Source organism: Mesoplodon bidens (genome assembly GCF_964165515.1).
Source record: "Mesoplodon bidens genome assembly, chromosome: 10".
Taxonomy (NCBI): Eukaryota; Metazoa; Chordata; class Mammalia; order Artiodactyla; family Ziphiidae; genus Mesoplodon; species Mesoplodon bidens.
In genome coordinates, this window is record NC_138172.1 from 1,803,182 (window position 1) to 1,821,602 (window position 18,421).

The 18,421-nt window shown below is 50.3% G+C and overlaps 1 protein-coding gene and 1 long non-coding RNA gene across 6 annotated transcripts in view; one reads left to right on the top strand and one right to left on the bottom strand.

The window, feature by feature from the left end:
• The window catches only part of RAB7A (RAB7A, member RAS oncogene family), a 71,917-nt gene extending 69,193 nt beyond the window's left edge, over positions 1-2,724 (top strand). For all 3 annotated transcript variants that reach the window (XM_081245213.1, XM_081245211.1, XM_081245212.1), the window contains one exon: positions 1,315-2,724. In XM_081245213.1, coding sequence (XP_081101339.1) covers positions 1,315-1,410 — 96 coding nt within the window. In that variant the 3' untranslated portion in view covers positions 1,411-2,724. The remainder of the gene's footprint in view (positions 1-1,314) is intronic.
• LOC308623179 lies at positions 2,591-18,041 on the bottom strand. 3 transcript variants are annotated; one of them, XR_014016775.1, is made up of 3 exons: positions 17,907-18,041; positions 13,634-13,775; positions 2,591-2,678 (listed from the first exon to the last, which is right to left on the bottom strand). It is a non-coding gene; the product is annotated as an uncharacterized lncRNA (long non-coding RNA). The 3 variants fall into 3 exon arrangements; XR_014016776.1 differs by having other exon boundaries at positions 17,351-18,041; XR_014016777.1 differs by lacking the exon at positions 17,907-18,041 and adding an exon at positions 15,527-15,672.
• Between the last annotated feature and the right edge of the window lie 380 nt (positions 18,042-18,421).

An 18,421-nucleotide genomic window follows, 5' to 3' on the forward strand; every position in this document is an offset into this window, starting at 1 on the left:
CTCTGCAGCAGAGCCCATACACAGCCCTCTCGCGGGACCCCGCAGGGCTCAAGGGCGCTTTTGAAGTCAACCTCACTTCACCTGTTACTGCAGGGGCTTTTTCCATAGAGAATTTCTTAGTTGAGTATCCAGTATTCACATACGTTGGGGTCTGTCCTGGCCGTCTGCCTGCTCCTTGCCTGGACCGTCTTGATTTTGCTGCCTCTGCATCTGGCCCCTGACCAGGCAGGCCTCCCCTCACTATTTTTATCTTTTTTCTTGGCTATTTTTGGTTCATTTTATTAATTTTTTCTTTCCTCACCCTCCTTCCAAATAAGACCTTATTGAGATTCTGATTGGAATTGCACTACAACCGTTGTACGAGTCTCTCTGGGTGCCTTAATACCACAGACTGGGTGGCTAAAGCAACAGACTTTTATTTTCTCTCAGTTCTGGAGCCAGAAGTCCATAATCAGGGTGCCAGCAAATCCGATCTCCGGTGAGGACTCTCTGTTAAGGCAGAAAGTAGCTAAGTGTGTGTGAATGGCTGAGGGCATCAGATAGGGTCCGGGGTGGCTGCCGATGGTGCAGACTTTCTTTTGGAGATGACGGAAGTGTCCTGGAATCAGGGCGTGGTGGCGGCTGGCAACTGTTGAATATACTAAACAAGATGGCACACACACACTGCTGTATTCAGTAGAGCTTTTTTTTTAAATATGTAGTCCTAGAGGTTGTTACTTTTATAGCAATTCTAGAGGTTGTTACTTGTGAATGGAATGATTTTTCCTAGAGAACTTCTGATTCCCTGCTTCCCCAAATCCTTGAACAGTTCCTGCTGCACAGGTGCTCGGAGGTAGAAAGCTGCTCCTCGCTGGATCATTGGAAACACGCTAATCAGCCTGTATCCTGTGATCCCCACAGACAGAGGGATCCGTCCTCGGCTGGGCTCTGCCTGTGCAGATTTGGAGCTAAGAAAAGGAAGCTAGACCCTGAGTCCAGAAAGATGAGAGCAGATAGGGGGCTGGAGGAGTGCCCAGGAACCCTGTGGAAATGCTGGCTCAGAGCGGCCAAATGCAGGCCACGGGAGCATCTGCCTTCTTGTCAGGCATTGGTAGAAGCCTCGGAGCCCCCAGGCTGACGCCACACGGAGGGCACGTGGGCCCTGTCCTGCCTGCTCGCTCAGAGTCACCTTGCCCCGTCTTCCGCTCACTTGGCTTCGAGCGCCTTCTGCCAGGGCTGGGCCTGCTCCGTGCCCATGCCCCCCCCCCACCTGCCCGGGCTGAGCTCGGGAGTCTCCCCGACTGGACTAACCAGCCTCTCTCTCTCCCTGCCCAGGAAACGGAGGTGGAGCTGTACAATGAATTCCCTGAGCCCATCAAACTGGACAAGAACGACCGGGCCAAGGCCTCGGCAGAAAGCTGCAGCTGCTGAAGTGGCAGAGAGCAAGCAGAGCACAGAGTCCTTCGCGAACCAAGAACACACGTAGGCCTTCCACCACGAGCCCCTCTCCTCTCCACACAAACAGTCATCTCTCACATCCAGCTGCCAAAAGAACCCCCAAACACAGTCTCCCCTGCACACACACACCCCCCCCCCCGACACAGACAGACTCTACAGCCCAGGCCTGTGACAGCTCCATCGGGGTCCCTGCGTCAGCCCTCAGACGGCAGCAGGATGGGCCGGCTGTAGAAATCGTGCCGGTTTGGAGTCGGCCTCGGAGGCTTCTTCGTTTTGTCCACTGGAGAGAGAGAGAACTGTTTACAGTCAACCTGTGTCTAATTAGTTCTGGTTTTTTTAACTGTCTTGTGGTCTTTTTACCCTACCACCACCCCACCCCCGTGAAGGCTACCACTTGGGAAGGCTGGTGCCCTGCGCTTCATTACAGGCTCACACCCAGTCTGATCAGGCTGAGTTTTGTATTTATCTGTTAATGCTTGTTACTTTTAACTAATCAGATCTTTTTACAGTATCCATTTATTATGTAATGCTTCTTAGAAAAGAATCTTATAGTACATGTTAATATATGCAACCAATTAAAAATGTATAAATTAGTGTAAGAAATTCTTGGATTACGTGTTTAAGTCCCGTGATGCAGGCGTAGAGATGGAGGGTGAAGCCTGTCTGGATCACAGAGTGTTGTTCTGCCACTCAGATTCCAGAAATCCAGCTGGAGGCAGTATTCTGTACAGCAGACACGAGAATCATGTACGCCTTTTAATCAAAGACTTAGGAGCCAAAAAGCTTTTCATCCCTCCCGGGGGAAAACTGTCTAGTTCCCTTCTGTATCTAAATTTTTCCAAGAGGTTGATTTGCATAATACCATGGTGTGTGCAATGGAGAAACGGCTGTTTCAGAAATATAAAACTCTCATTTTTCTTTTTTTTTTCTCTGCTCCACACTTTTAAACTCTCCTATTAGATCAGCATCCACGTACAAGAGGGAAAGGAAAAGGAAAATCCTACCAGACCTGTCCTAGTGACTTTACCTTTGTTCTGGAAGGTGCTCCTTTCGGGGCTGTGGCATCCTTAGGTGAGCAGACCTTCTCTCCTTCTTCCCAGTACAGCGCGCCACGCCTTCCCCGTGTCCTGGGTGTGGAGCCAGGCAGCTGTGCCCCAGGACCTGCCCTGCATTGTAGCTTGCTTCTCAGAGCACCTCCCTCTCTCCAGAGGCCTGCATTCTAGGGTGTGGGCCAAGTTCTTCTGTAAAGAGATGAACGTGATGCCAATAAAATGTAACAAGAACAAAGACCGTCTGTCTCCGCCCCGTCTTTTCTCCCTCGTCCAGACTCGGGCTCAGGAGAGACCCTGTGGGCTAATCACTGCCGCTGCTTTGTCTGGGCCCGCAGGCCTCGGAGGCAGGAAGGCCTTCTCCTCTCCAGCCCTGCAGTACCTGCCCCTGGCTTTTGTGTTTTGCATTTTTAATCACAGTAGTGGGGGCGGGTACCCTGCATGGAGCGAGCATTGTCCCTTTAGAGGAGCAGCCACGAGCTGCTGGGGACCCATGGACCACGCACAGCCTGAGAGTGTGACTCGGCCTTGGTGCTGTCTTGCTTTTTAACTGGCGTGGTGGCTAATGCTGTGGTCGGCCATCGGACAGTCGTGGATTCCTGATCTCTCACCTACAGGAAGACGTAGCAGCAGCGGCCCCATAGTCCAACACGGATAAGCAACAGCCGGGGCTGAGTCAAACGTATGAACTAGTCATGTTTCCCGCAGCAGGACAGTGTAGGTTTTGCAGACTCAGCCTTTGGACTCTACTTGGGCCCACGTCTCCAGCCCCTCAGTCGGTGTCTTTCCCCGCTGCTCCTGGCTCGTACGGCACGTGTGAAAGCAGCGTCCTCAGGCGCTCACAGCCACAGTGCCGCCGTGGCTGGTGGAGCTCAGCCTGCTGTGGCCCTGCACCCGGGCTGGGCTTGGTGGCTATGCTGTTCGGCCTCGAGAGGGGCCGCGTCCTTCCCAGCTGGCGGCCCAGTGCTGGGCCTTGCTGTGTGGACCAGGCTGCCGTTCTCAGACCGGGTCCCTCTGGCCCTAACCCTGAGCAGGACGTGGAAATGGACTTTGACCTCTGACCTCAACCATGCCCTAAAACTGATGATCATCCTTACACTGACCTGCTTTATTCTCAAATGAGCTTGAACATAACCTCGTGGCCCTGATCCGAACCGTAGCTAGCTGATTCAAAATTTGACTTTCAACCGACCTTGACTCTGTTGTTCTCAGCTTCGTCTTGTCACTGACAATCATCCTAAACATGGTCCCCCTTGAAATGACCTTGAATCTGACCCTCCTCCTGACCCTGTCATACTCCAACTTTGAAGTTAACACTGAACCCTACCTCCCATGACAACCTTACTCCCCAGCCTGAGACTAATCCATGTAATGTCCCGTCAGCCCAATGTCTGGCTGACCTTGATCACACCTTATTTACCTAAACTCTATACATACAGCTACGCTTATCTAGGTTTCTCCACAGTAAGAAGTAAGGCTGAGACCGAACTCTGCACTAATACAGCGTCTTTTCCCATATTCCTACTAAGAGTCAGCATCAGCACGTGCTTTTGAGAGAAACAAGTTTGCTCCAACGAGCAGTAAGATTTGCTTTTGAGGAGAGTGGGATTTGGAGTGTTTGTACTAATGCAAATTCTTTTCAGTAACACAGTTAAGTTCCTTTGAATATGCTGTGCCTCCCGGTAAGAATGTGAATTGAGACGAATGTGTGCTGCTGTGTTTACATTCATCTCAGTTTGTTCTAACAAGAGGAAGTTACTTCTGAGAAGAATGGGAATGATTCGCTGCACGGATACAAATTCATCTCAGTGGTACTCCTCAGCTTGATCCAGACCCACTGTCGCCCGTGAATGGGCATCGCCTTCAGTTCACTCCAACAAGCTGTAAGGAGTCTGGGACTCATGTCGTTGCACTGGTGGGAATTCTTATCAAAACCTCTGTTCAGATTGGTCCTAATCTCTCCTGCGTCTCAGCAAGAAGGTGCCTTTAGATGAAGGTGTGTCGCATTGTGTCCCTTCGTGTTAGTTAACACAACTAGCAATAAGGTTTTATCTCTGAGAAGAATGCCTGAGGCTGAGCTTGTCTGCACACAGTGCTTTCGAGTAGCAGTAGTTAGATGAACGTGCCCTCGAGCTGAATGTAGGTCTATCCCGGTTTACGCTGACCTGCAATGGCTGAGACTAAGCTTGCTTACACTAATGCGGATTCTCCCCATTACCACTAATCAGACTCATCCTAACTGGCTCAAGCTCTCAGCAAGCGCTTGCTGTTGAGGTGAAGTATATTGCTGAGTATATTCATCTTGTTTCATTAATCCTGACCCAGACCCTGATTCTCAGCCAGATACACGCTGAGGTTGAACCTCTTGCCTTGTCACGACCCTAAAGATCTTCCTGGACCTCACGATGTTGGCACTTCTTTGCCTTCCAAATGACCTGACCACACGATGTCCTAATTTTAGGTTGACTTCCTACTTCGCCTCAAACCAGATGTTTCCCTTGAAACTGACCTTGAGCCTGACCCTGATCCAGTCTCTCACCCTATGGATATATGTTCCTCGTGAATTGCCCTAATTTTTACCTTCTCCTGAACCTGACCCTGTGTCACCTTATGTTAAAACCTTGGAATGACCCTCCTGATGCTGCACGTTAACCAAAGTCAGTGCTGAACTGGTCCTTGAATTTGATCATCTTGAAGTTGACCTTGAAATTGACCCTCACCCCGATCCAGATCATGCTGCCAATGTCTCACATTGAGAAACTGATTTTAACCTTGAACTTCTCAACCCCAACCTTGTCCTTCATACTGGGATGTTCCTGACCATAATCCCCCTGAAGCACCCTCGGGTAAGCTTTCAAATTAACCTGGAACCTGACCTTGATCCAGTGTTCTGTGCCTCCCTCTTTTCAGCTTGATCTTGAACTTCACCTTGAATCTGTGCACTGAAGATCACCTGGCCTTAACCCTCCTTGAATTTCAAATAAGAACTTGACCTCATATTTGAAAGTGGCCCTGTACAACTCAACAACAAAAAAACAACCCAGTAGAAAAATGGGCAGAAGACCTTAATAGACATTTCTCCAAAGAAGACATACAGATGGCCTACAAGCACATGAAAAGATGCTCAATATCACTAATTATTAGAGAAATGCAAGTCAAAACTACTAATGAGGTACCACCTCATACCAGTCAGAATGGCCATCATTAAGAAGTCCACGGGAATTCCCTGGTGGTCCAATGGTTAGGACGCCATGCTTCAACTGCAAGGGGAATGGGGGTTCAATCCCTGGTCGGGGAACTAAGATCCTGCATGTGTGGGGGCAAAAAATTAAAAAATTTAAAAAGAGAGCTGTTGGAAAAAAAAAAAAAGTCTACAGATAACAAATGCTGGAGAGGGTGCAGAGAAAAGGGGACCCTCCTGCACTGTTTGTGGGAATGTAAGTTGGTGCAGCCACTATGGAGAACAGTATGGAGGTTCTTCAGAAAACTAAAAATCGAACTACCATATGAGCTGGCAATCCCATTCATGGGTGTATGTCCAGAGAAAACTCTAATTCAAAAAGATACACGCACCCGTATGTTCACTGCAGCACTGTTTACAATAGCCAAGACATGGAAACAACCTAAATATCCATCGACAGATAAACAGATAAAGAAGATGAGGTACATAAATACACTGGAATACTACTCAGCCATAAAAAAGAACACTCCAAAAAAGAACATTACAGGCCAGTATCTTTGAATATAGATGCAAAAATTCTCAACAAAATATTAGCAAACCGAATCCAATAACACATAAAAAAAGATCATACACCACGATCCCAAGTTTGAATCCAAGTGGGATTTAACCCAAGTTCACAAGGATGGTTCAACATTTGCAAAATCAATGTGATATACCACATTAACAAAAGTCAAAAACCAAATGATCATCTCAATAGATGCAGAAAAAGCATTTGACAAAATTCAGCATCCATTCATGATAAAACGTCTTACCAAATTAGAATAGAGGGAACATACCTCAACATAATAAAAGCCATTTATGACAAACCCGCAGCCAATATAATAATGGTAAAAACCTAAAAGGCTTCCTGCTAAAATCTGAAACAAGACAAGGATGCTCACTCTCACCACTTCAATTCAACATAGTATTGGAAGTCCTAGCCACAGCAATCAGACAAGGAAAAGAAAAGTTATCCAAATTGGAAGGGAAGAGGTAAAACTGTCATTATATACAGATGCTATGATACTATATACAGAAAACCCTGAAGACTCCACACAAAAATTACTAGATCTAGTAAATGAATTCAGCAAAGTAGCAGGATACAAGATTAACATTCAAAAATCAGTTGCAGGGACTTTCCTGGTGGTCCAGTGGTTAAGACTCCACCCTTCGACTGCAGGGGGCATGGGTTCCATCCCTGATTGGGGAAGTTATGCATGCCATGAGGTGAGGCCAAAAAAAACAAAACAAAACAAAAGTTGGTTGCATTTCTTTACACTAATATTGAAATATCAGAAAGGGAATGTAAAAAACAAGTCACTTTTAAAATAGAACCAAAAGGGCTTCCCTGGTGGCGCAGTGGTTGAGAGTCCGCCTGCCGATGCAGGGGACGCGGGTTAGTGCCCCGGTCTGGGAAGATCCCACATGCCGCGGAGCAGCTGGGCCCGTGAGCCATGGCCGCTGAGCCTGTGCGTCCGGAGCCTGTGCTCCGCAACGGGAGAGGCCGCAACAGTGAGAGGCCCGCGTACCACAAAAACAAAAACAAAAACAAAAACAGTGTTGTATTGGTACAAAAACAGACATACGGATCAATGGAACAGAAAAGAGAGGCCAGAAATAAACCCACACACCTATGCTCAATTAATCTCTGACAAAGGAGGCAAAAATATACAATGGAAAAAAGACAGTCTCTTCAGCAAGTAGTGTTGGGAAAGTTGGACAGTTGCATGTAAAAAGTTGCATGTAAATCAATGAAGTTAGAACACTCCCTCACACCACACACAAAAATAAACTCAAGATGGCTAAAAGACTTAAACATAAGACATGACACCATAAAACTCCTAGAAGAGATCGTAGGCAAAACATTCTCTGATGGGACTCCCCTGGTGGCGCAGTGGTTAAGAAGTGGCCTGCCAATGCAGGGAACGCAGCTTTGAGCCCTGGTCTGGGAGGATCCCACATGCTGCGGAGGACCCAGCGCATTGCACACCTGCCTTCTCCCTGTGTGTGTCACTTGCACGTGCTGGCCAAGAAGCGTGTGACTGGCATCTGGTGCTGCCGGAGCCCTGGCGTGTGGCGGAACGAGGCGCTGTCGGGGCTGCTCTGCCAGGCGGGCTCAGGCTCCCGAGTTTCCTGACGTCTGGGGAGAAGCGAGCTCGCTGGCGGGAGTCCTGCCTCAGTTGGCGCTGCAGGGCTAGAGCCGCCCCTGTCACTGGGCACTCGCCATTTTGCCGGAGCTCCAGGGAAAGGAGCCAGTGCTGGAAGTACATCACCACTTAGGGTCTAGTCTAGCTCACGGGGGAACCTTGAGTCCCTACTTTAGGCCAGAGGGGAGGAAGGGTAAGGGCTGTAATAAACCCCTTGCTTTAGGGGAGGAAAGGCCAATTGGCCAATTGGCTGAAGTGGGGTCTGCATGTGTATCTGTTCCTTCTACTTGGAGAAGCCAGCATGACTGCCTTCCCTGGCAGTCCAGTGGTTAAGACTTCCTCTTCCAATGCAGGGGGTGTGGGTTCGATCCCTCCTGGGGGAGCTAAGATCCCACATGCCACACAGCCCAAAAACCAAAACATAAAACAGAAGCAGTACTGTACCAGATTCAATAAAGACGTTTAAAAAATGGTTCACATCAAAAAAAAAAAAAAAAAAAAAAAGGACCCTGGCTGTCTCTCCAGTCAGCCCTCCACGCCTGGAAAGGATTGTCTGGGGGCTGTCTTGTTCAGGGGTTGTGGAAGGACAGGGAAACTGCCTGCCATCCCCCATTTCTGGCCCTGGGATAGGATCCTGCAACTCTGAGATCAACTCAGGTTACCCTGGGGATCATCAGAATCCTGTCAGGTCACTGATTCTCTGGCTATTCTCGCTGTAAAAAAGGAAACTGCTAAAGAATATTAAAAGGATTATACACTATGTCCAAGTGGAATTTCTTCCTAGAATTCAAGGATGATTCAACATACAAAAGTCTATCGATACACGACATTTACAGGATGAAGACCAAAAAACATGATCTCAACAGATGCAGAAAAAGCATTTGAAAAAATTCAACTAGAAAGTCTCTGCAAAGGAAGCCATGAACACAATGAAAAGACTACGTGCTGAATGGGATAAAATATCTGCAAATCATACAGCTGATAAGCGCTTAATATCCAAAATATATTACAAAACTCATACAACTCAAAAGCAAAAGAACAAACAATCCAATTGAAAAACGGGCAAAGGACCTGAAGAGAGATTTTTCCAGAGGAGACACACGGATGGCCAACGGGTATATGAAAAGGTGTTCATCATCACTAATCATCAGGGAAAGCAGTCAAGACCACGATGAGATAACACCCCACACCTGTCAGAATGGCTATCAAAGACAAGAAAAAACAAGTGTTGGTGATGATGTGGAGAAAAGGGAGCCCTTGTGCACTGTTGGTGGGAGTGGAAGAGAGTATGCAGGTTCCTCAAGAAATTAAAAACACAATCATGCACCGCACGTTTGTGGGGAACCTGGAGCTGAACCGTCTGTAGACGAGCCGCCTCTGGGTCGGGCCTCAAACGCAGCAGAGCGGCTCCCTCACCCCGATCTACTGAAAGTCAGCCCTCGACACAGGGGTTTGTGAAAAGGTAAAACAAACAAGTAAATTAAAAAAATAGAACTATCAACCCATCCAGCGATTCCACTGCTCAGTATTTATCTGAAGAAAGTGAAAACACAACTCGAAAGACAGCTGCACCCTCACGTTCACCACAGCACTATTCACAACAGTCAAGACATGGAAACAACCTAGGTGTCCATCCACAGATAAACGGCTAAAGAAGACGTGGTACACGGACGCAACGGACTCTTAGCCATAAGAAACGAAGGAAATCCCGACATTTATGACATCGTGGATGGACTTCAGGGCATCAGGCTAAGCGAAGAAAGTCAGGGAAAGACAAATACTGTATCATCTCCGTGATATGTGGAATCTAAAAATAAATAAATAAGCCGAACCCACGGACACAGAGAACAGACTGGAGGTTGCCAGAGCTGGCGGGGGGTGGGGGGGTGAAATGGGTCAAGAGGGCCAGGCTTCCGGTTACAACGTTGGTCCTGGGAATGTACCGTCCTGGGTGGCGACCAGGGTCAATCGCACTCGACTGCGTATTTCACAGTTGCTGAAACAAGCTGTCTTACCTGGCGCGCGGCAAGCCACGAGCTGAGATGCCGAGGTCGGCAAGCCGAGCGAGGAGGCAGGAGAACGGACGCGCCGGCAGGCAAGGGGCCCGGGTGGTCTCGGGAGAAGGAAGGAGGAAGCAGGGCGGGGTCTGCGCGTGGGGGGCGTGGAGCAAAGTGATGGAAGAAGGGTGCGAGCTGCCGGAACGCGGCCACCGGCCTCAAAAGGCCGCCCCGGGGACAGCGGCGCAGGCCCAGTTGGAGGGCCGGCCGTCCTAACCGGTTTCAACCGGCTGAGCTCCAACAGGCTGCAGCTGACTCTCGGCTTCCGCACACTGTCAGGCTGCGCGGAGGACACGCAGGTCTTTTTGTAGCAACGACTACAACCACCCTGATGAGTCAGGGCAGGTTACAGGTGAAGTGGATTTAACTAAGCGGTCCCTGCAGTTTCACTAAGACTAGACCTTAAAAGTGCTCATCAGAAGAAAAAACAATTTTGTAACGATGTATGGTGACGGGTTTGACTACACTTACCGTGGTGACCATTTCACAGCACATACAAATAGCGCTACGCCTGAAACGAATAGCATGGTATGTGTCAGTCATATCTCCGTGTTTAAAACTTCAACCCCTTTTTGTGATACAAACACCAGGTAACTAGCAATAGAGGAACCTGCCTCAACATAATAAAACCCACATATGAACACCCCACAGTCAGCATCATACTCGGCGGTTAAAGACTGAAAGCCTTTTCCCTAAGATCAGGAACAAGACAAGGGTGCCCCCTTCCATCACCACATTCCACAGAGCACCGGCAGTTCTATCCAGAACAATCAGGGAAGAAAAAGAAATAAAAGGCCTCCAAATTGGAAAGGAAGACGTAAAAGTATCTTTGTTCACAGATGGCACAGTCTTATATGTAGAAAACCCTGCAGAGTCCACAATATAATTAGAGATGATAAACTACTTCAGCAACATCACAAAATTCAAATATGAACACACAAAAATCAGCTGCATTTCTATATGCTAACAATAAACAATCCAAAAAAATTAAGAAAATAATTCCATTTACGATTGCATCAAACATAATAAAACAGGGCTTCCCTGGTGGCGCAGTGGTTGAGAGTCCGCCTGCCGATGCAGGGGACACGGGTTCGTGCCCCGGTCCGGCAGGGTCCCACATGCCGCGGAGCGGCTGGGCCCGTGAGCCATGGCCGCTGAGCCTGCGCGTCCGGAGCCTGTGCTCCGCCACGGGAGAGGCCACAACAGTGAGAGGCCCATGTACCGCAAAAAAAAAAAAAAAAAAAGACCTAAATAAGTGGAAAGATACTGTGTTCATGGATTGGAAGCTTAATAATTGTTAAGATAACAAATAACTTCTTGATTTAAAACTTAATACAAAACCACTGTAATCGAGACAGTGAGGCACTGGCATAAGAACAGACACATACACCAATGGAATAGAGCAGAGCGCTTGGAAATAGTATATATATGGCCTATTAATTTTCAGCGAGGGTGCCAAGACCATTCAATGGGGAAACTGGATAGCCACACAAAAGAATGAAGCTGGACCCTTACCTTAACACATATACAAAAATTAACTGGAAATGGATCGAAGGTCTAACTGTCATATAGCTAAAACTATAAAACCCTTAGGAGACAACACAGGGGAAAGTTTCATGACACTGGATTTGACAGTGACTTCTTCGATATGACCGCAAAAGCACAGGAAACAAAGGAAATAAATAGGTAAGTTGGACTTCATCAAAATTAAGAACTTTTGTGCAGCAAAAGTTAATATCCGAATATATAAAGAACTTCTACAATCAGTAACAAAAATCAGTGCAATTTAAAAATGGTCAAAAGACTTGGATATCTGTCCAAAGAAGATACACAGGTGGCCAATAAGAACATGAAAAGATGCTCAATGTCACTAGGCATTTGGGAAATGCAAATCAAAGCCACTTTACACCCAGTAGTACGGCTATTATTCAGAACAAAACAAAAGGGACTTCCCTGGTGGTGCAGTGGTTAAGAATTGGCCGGCCAATGCAGGGGACGTGGGTTCAAGTCCTGGTCCAGGAAGATCCCACATGCCCTGGAGCAACTAAGCCCGTGCGCCACAACTACTGACCCTGTGCTCTAGAGCCCGCGAGCCACAACTACTGAAGCCCGCGTGCCTAGAGCTCGTGCTCTGCAACAAGAGAAGCCATCGCAATGAGAAGCCCGCGCACCACAAGGAAGAGTAGCCTCCGCTCGCCACAACTAGAGAAAGCCCGCATGCAGCAACGAAGACCCAACGCAACCAAAACAAAACAAAACAAAGAAACAAACCCCCAAAAAACAGAAAATAAGTGTTCCCAAGGATGTGGAGTAATTGGAACCTTTGTGCACATGGAAGTAATGTAAAATGGTGCGGCTGAGTGGAAAATAGTTTGGTCATTCCTCAAAAATTTAAACATAGAGTTACCATATGAGCCAGCAATTCCACTCCGATGTATTTACCCAAAAGAATTGAAAGCTGGGGCTCAGAGAGATGGTCGTATAGCAAGTTCACAGGAGCATTATTTGCAATAGGTATAAGGTGGAAACAACCCAAGTGTCCATCAACAGATAATGGGTAAACAAAATGTGGTTTATATATGTATAACGGAATACTATTCAGCCACAAAATGGAACAAATTCTGAATAATGCTGCAACATGGATGAACCTTGAAGCCATTTTGCTAAGTAAAATAAGCCTGACATAGAAAAATAAATATTGTATGACTTCACTTAGGTGAAGGAGCTAGAATAGGAAAAATCCTATCAACCGAAAATAGAATAGATGTTGTGGGCAGTGGGGGAATGGAGAGTTACTCTTTAGTTGGTAACAGAGTTTCTGTTAGGAATGATGGAAACGTTCTGGAAATAAACAGTGGTGATGGTTGCACAACATTGTGAATAGATGTCATGACACTGAACTGTATACTTAAAAATGGTTAAAATGGTAAAAAGTTTGTTACGTGCATTTCATTTTTGTTTTTAAAAAAACGGGAAAAAAGGAAACTGCTGAGCTAAAGAAGTCAAAGGCAGTTAGTGTCTGCAGCTCACGAAACCTGAAGAGGGCTCAGCCTCACAGACCCCCAGGTGCCGCTGCCTCTGCCCGCAAACATCCTCCATCCTCTGTGATGTCCCTGCGCGGGGTGCCCTTTCAACAGGAACGCCCGTGCGTGGGCAAAGCCACACCGCACACGGGGACAGCTCGGCCAGCTCGACTTCTGCTGCCACTCCCCGGTGTATGTAGAGAACACAACCTTCTTCCAAGGTGTGGGAGGGCGCAGTGGTGTGGGGCTAATTTCTTTGGCCATCAAGCTCTAAAAGAGCCAGTGGGCAAGGCCTGCCAGCCTCACTACCTGAAGGAGGTGGAAGCGGAGGGGGCCAAAGAACACCCCCTCAGGCACCCCTCCCTCCCCCGAGAAAGGCCCCAGACTCAGATTGCCCCCCACCCCTGGAGTGGCTCTCACCCACCCACATCCTGGAAGCTGGGACGCCTGCCCCTGGACCACGGGGAGCCCCAGGGCTCACCTCCTCCCACTGGGAGCGGGGCAGCATTTCCACTGCCCCAAAGCAGGCATTCTTTCTCTGGTAATGCCCTAGACACCCCCCCATCCCCCCGGAAATCCTAGTGCCCGTCAATTATATCCCAATAAAACTGGAAGAAAAAATCCTCATGCCTGGGCTCTACCTTTGGCACTTTGGATTTCACTGTCCTGGGAGAAGGCGCTGGTAGTCTTTAAAGCTCACCAGGTCATCTGAGCGTGCAGCCAGGTTGAGAACCACTCTTCTGGATTGTGACCAGTCAGCAGAGGCCGTGGCCCAAGGCTCCTTAGGGAACTAGGAAAGGAGCCGGCGTCACTGTGGTCATCGTGTTCCAGTGTCCGTGGTCCTGCAAGATGACGGGTTGGCAGCAGACAAGTATTAGAGGGCAGAGCAGTTGGTTTCTATTTCTGTTTTGTACGTTTCTGGAAAGGGGAAGAGAGAAACCTCCTTCCCTTCTCAGTCAAGGCCTGAAGCCCGAGGAACTACCGTCACACGCCCCGCACTGTGTGCAGGAACCGTCCCCCTGGGAAGTCACACCTGGACCTGGAGGAGCCCAGGGCTCCCCGGAGCAATGGGGCTCCTGAGCTGACCGCTGGGGCCCCAGAGCAGGGCGCTGGCTTATGCACAAGTGCATGTTGCTGGTTAGCAAATAAACCATCCGGAAAGGGGCCAGGAACGAGGTGCAGATTTTCAGGGCTGAGTTTGGGAATCTCAGTACTGGGCGGGTGCTGCCAGAAGCCGCCTTGGAAGCCAAGCTGTTGTGCTGCTCTTTCCACCCTGACCTCTAGGTTCAGTGGGTGGGAGGGGCTTTTGAGAAAGTCGGCTCACAAGTCTGGGGCCAAACTCAAAACAGGAAGAGTGCACCCTGTGGCTGGCATGGCACCTGGTGCTGAGAGGCCCAGAGACCTCCACCTCCCTCTCCATCTCCTTCTAGACTGGTTGCAGGATCAGTTTGGTAAAGAATCTTCGGGCAGCCCTTGCTCCTCAGGGAGAAGCAGGTGAGGTAGCTGGGCCAGGCAGGGTCCCCCCCCTGAGGAGCCCCCACCCGGCCAGTAACACGGAGGGATCTCTGGGGCTCAGGCACATGCAAAGAAGAGTGTCCAGGGGGTCTGCACACAGCAGGCTTAAGTGGAGTTTTCATAAGATCACGGGCAGACAGGGCTGAATCTGCACTGAAGTCCAGGCTAGCAAGCCAGGCAGGCCAACTCTGAGCTGCAGACGTGCCTTGTTTTACTTCTTACAATTTTTTCTTTAATCTAAATTTTTTTTTTTTTTTTTTTTGGCAGTACGTGGGCCTCTCACTGTTGTGGCCTCTCCCGCTGCGGAGCACAGGCTTCAGACGCACAGGCTCAGCGGCCATGGCTCATGGGCCCAGCCGCTCCATGGCATGTGGGATCTTCCTGGGCCAGGGCTCGAACCCATGTCCCTTGCATTGGCAGGCGGATTCTTAACCACTGTGCCACCAGGGAAGTCCTTTAATCTGAATTTTGAATAATGTTTAAAGAACAAAACAAGAAATTATATACTAAAAAATATCGTTTTGCCACTTCTCTTCAGAGTATTCTGCAGCCCGGGGCCTGCCTTCTACCTGGCATAGCAGTGGGGGCTGGGCTCATTGCCCCCTTATGGGCCCACCGTGCCCCCCAGGTCACCAGTCCCTCGCAAACCATCTCATTCATTGATATTTTCTACCTGGCCAGGTAGGCCTGTAAGTCTGTGAACCCCGGGACAGATAAAATTAATGCTTTTGTCTTCTGTTTTGGTTTGGACTTTTGTTTTTTTGTTTCCTGGGACAAAATTTGAATAGAAAAGCATCCCAGACAGGTGGACATGAAAGGCACAGAGCTGTGCAGTGTGGTGGTTCCATATGAGGACGGATCTCTGGTGGTTTACCATCAGGCCAATCTGCGAAGCTCTGGTCCCGTGTTCGGTGTCACCACAGGGGCTGGTGGCGTGGATTCCTGACATACAAAGGCCAGCAGGTGCCGACTGTACAGGCCTTGAAGGCAGCATCAGGAGTGGCCAGTGAGGACAAGTTAAAAGGTCACTCTGGAAGCCAGCTCTAGTGATTAGTGCAGTGGCAGGTCAGGTGTGCACCAGCTGTCACTTTGCCATATCCCGGGAGAAGTCGGCTTTCAGGTTAGCCAGTCCTCTACTGGGGCTGTGGACATCTAAAAATCTGTGCAGGGCTTCCCCGGTGGCGCAGTGGTTGAGAGTCCGCCTGCCGATTCAGGGGACACGGGTTCGTGCCCCGGTCCGGGAAGATCCCACATGCCGCGGAGCGGCTGGGTCCGTGAGCCATGGCCGCTGAGCCTACGCGTCCGGAGCCTGTGCTCCGCAAGGGGAGAGACCACAACAGTGAGAGGCCCACGTACCTACATACATATATACATACATACATACATACATACATACATACCTACCTACCCGAATATATATATATATATATACATATACATACATACATATATATCTGTGCAGGGTGGTGGTCTTGGGAGGAAACCAGCAGTTGGTCTCCTTGGTGGGCGTAGATGTGGCCTGGGCTATTCTCTGAGCTTACCAGGCAGAGGTCAAAGACCAAGGTCAGCTTTGCAGAGCTTCTGCCATAGCCTGGCTGGGATCTACGGGGGCAAGCGGTCCCCACAGCGGGACACCTTCCCTGGTGGCTGCCCGGCGGCGTCGGGGGGAGCCTTGTAGCGTCCTTCACAGAACCTCATCTCAGAGCCTCCTCCAGTGCAGCCCCGTGGGGAGTGACCAGAGGGATCTGTGCCCAGGGGACGAAGTCCTGGGGTCTGGCCTCGGCGCCACCCCAGGGAAACTTTAGCAAGGCCTCAGGAGGACCTGTGGCAGGAAAGCTCCACTGCAGGTCCTGGACCAGCAACAGTACCCAAGGGTCCAAGCTCTCCAGGCTTTGGGTCAATTCCTCTTCCCAAACCTGTCCCAGGATCGACCCTTTGTTAAACGAGAGACACCCCCCCGCCCCTCCCTGGGCCTGTCAAGAAGGGGGTCTGGGGGTCCGCGTGTTGACATGCGTCTCCGGGCTTTAGGATCCGCGCATCTGGTCCCCGAAGCCGCGCAGCCGTTGGGCTGTTGGGAGGCGGGCGCGTGGTCTCCATGGAGACGGGGTGGGGCGCGCGCCGAACGCCCGCCGCCGGCGAGCGCAGTTACCCGCCCGGCAGTCTAGCCGCACCGGCGGGGCGGGAGGGAGGCGGGCACGGAAGGGCCGGGGACGCGGGTGAGACCACGCGGTGCGCCCCTGAAGCCCGGAGGGGACTCGGGCGGCCGAAGACGCAGAGGCTGGGTGCCGGCCCCCGCTCCCCGTGACACAGAGATAAGCATCCTTCCCGTGCATCCCGGGGACCCTTTCCGTTCAGTCCCCTCCACAGCGACTGACCCCGGCCGTGGTCGTTACTCACCCTAAGGGTGAAGACTGTCCTTCCCAAGAACTGTCCCCGCTCCCCACACAGAAGGCTGCCCCAAGGCCCCAACCTGTCTCCCGTTTGAAATACTAGTTCCTCCACTGGAGCCAACTGCTCACTCGTCGAAGGCCGAGGGGCTCGGGGAGGGCAGGGGAAGGTGCTATCTTGGCCCTAACCCCCAGGCTCTCCAGACGCGCAGCTTAATACCTTGGGCCGAATCTCTGTACTCCCTGTGAGGGCCCTTTCTCTGTCACTTACTCAAACAAATGTTTATTGAGCATCTACTGTATGCTAAGTACGGAGAATTCGGTGACCCACACACCAGACAAGCTGACTCCAGGTGGGGAGGAGAGACTAGGCTATAAATGCAAAAGCTCTAGTAGTGGTAAGTGCTTTAAAGAAAAACTTGTCAAAGTGATGGTGAAAGATTGCGGTGGGGGGGTGGTGGTGGCCCAACTTCAGACGGGGTGTTTAGGGAAGGCTTCCCTGAAGTGTTATTCACCTGACTGGCAAGAGGGAACAGGGCCTGAGAGTCCACGGAGGACAGGACAGCAGAGCAAAGACACCGCGTGGGCTGGCCTGCTGTCCAGGGCAGGGCAGGAAGGCAAACCGCATCAGGCGTCTTGTGTTTTAAGAGTGACGGGAAGCCGCCCGCGTGTCTGAGGGGTGGGCAGGACCTGACAGGGTCCAATGGGGGCTTTGAGAAAACCTGGGCCTCTGTGAAGATCTGGCAACAGGGAGATCCACTCCGAGGCTTTCTCAGTCTTCTGGGGCAGATGGTGCCTAAAAGGCAGGTCCACAGTGAGCTTAGCTGCCTGAAGAGCGCTTGGGCCTCCTCCGGCTGCCTTTCCGCCGTGCCCTGGCTCCGGGGCCCGGCCCAGATGGAAAGACTTCTGCACCCAGACAAGGCTGGAGCTTGGCGAACACCTGTCCTCAGCCTGGGACCTAGCCTTGGCCTTGCCGTCCCTCCCCGCCCCTGGCTGACTGGACAGGTGAAGGGTCAGAAAGGGCAGGAGCACTGCACTGGGAGTCAGGCTGGGAGCGCAATCCCATGGCACCGTGTGAGCCCGGCCTCTTTGGACCTCAGCTTCTTCATGGAAGGTGGGGACAGGGCAGACAGGACGACAAGACAGGGTCTGAGGGTCCTTCCCACTGGATCCATCGACGGTCCCGAAGCATTCAAGCATTAAGATCTGATTAGAGGGAAATAAAGTAAGGGAACTCATTTCTGGAGAGCCGTTTATGTCAAGCTCTAGACTAGGTGTTGGTTTGGTGGCTTTTGTTTCCCCCTTTCACAAATATAATTCTGGGTCCTGACGGACCTAACTCCTGAGTTTGGAGTTAGATTCCTTTCTAGATTCTCATCATTCAATGCTACACAAGACAGACAAGGTCTTGGGGGTGGGGGACAGATGCTAAAATAAAAGATACTTTAGCTACAGAAAACTTCTGAGAAAAGGAATCAGGATGACAGGACTGAAGGAGCCGACGGAAATCAAACCAGGGGTGGGAAGTGGGCTCTGGGCGGGAGGCTGCGGGGACGGCAGGGGCGCCAGGACGTAAAGTCTGAAGA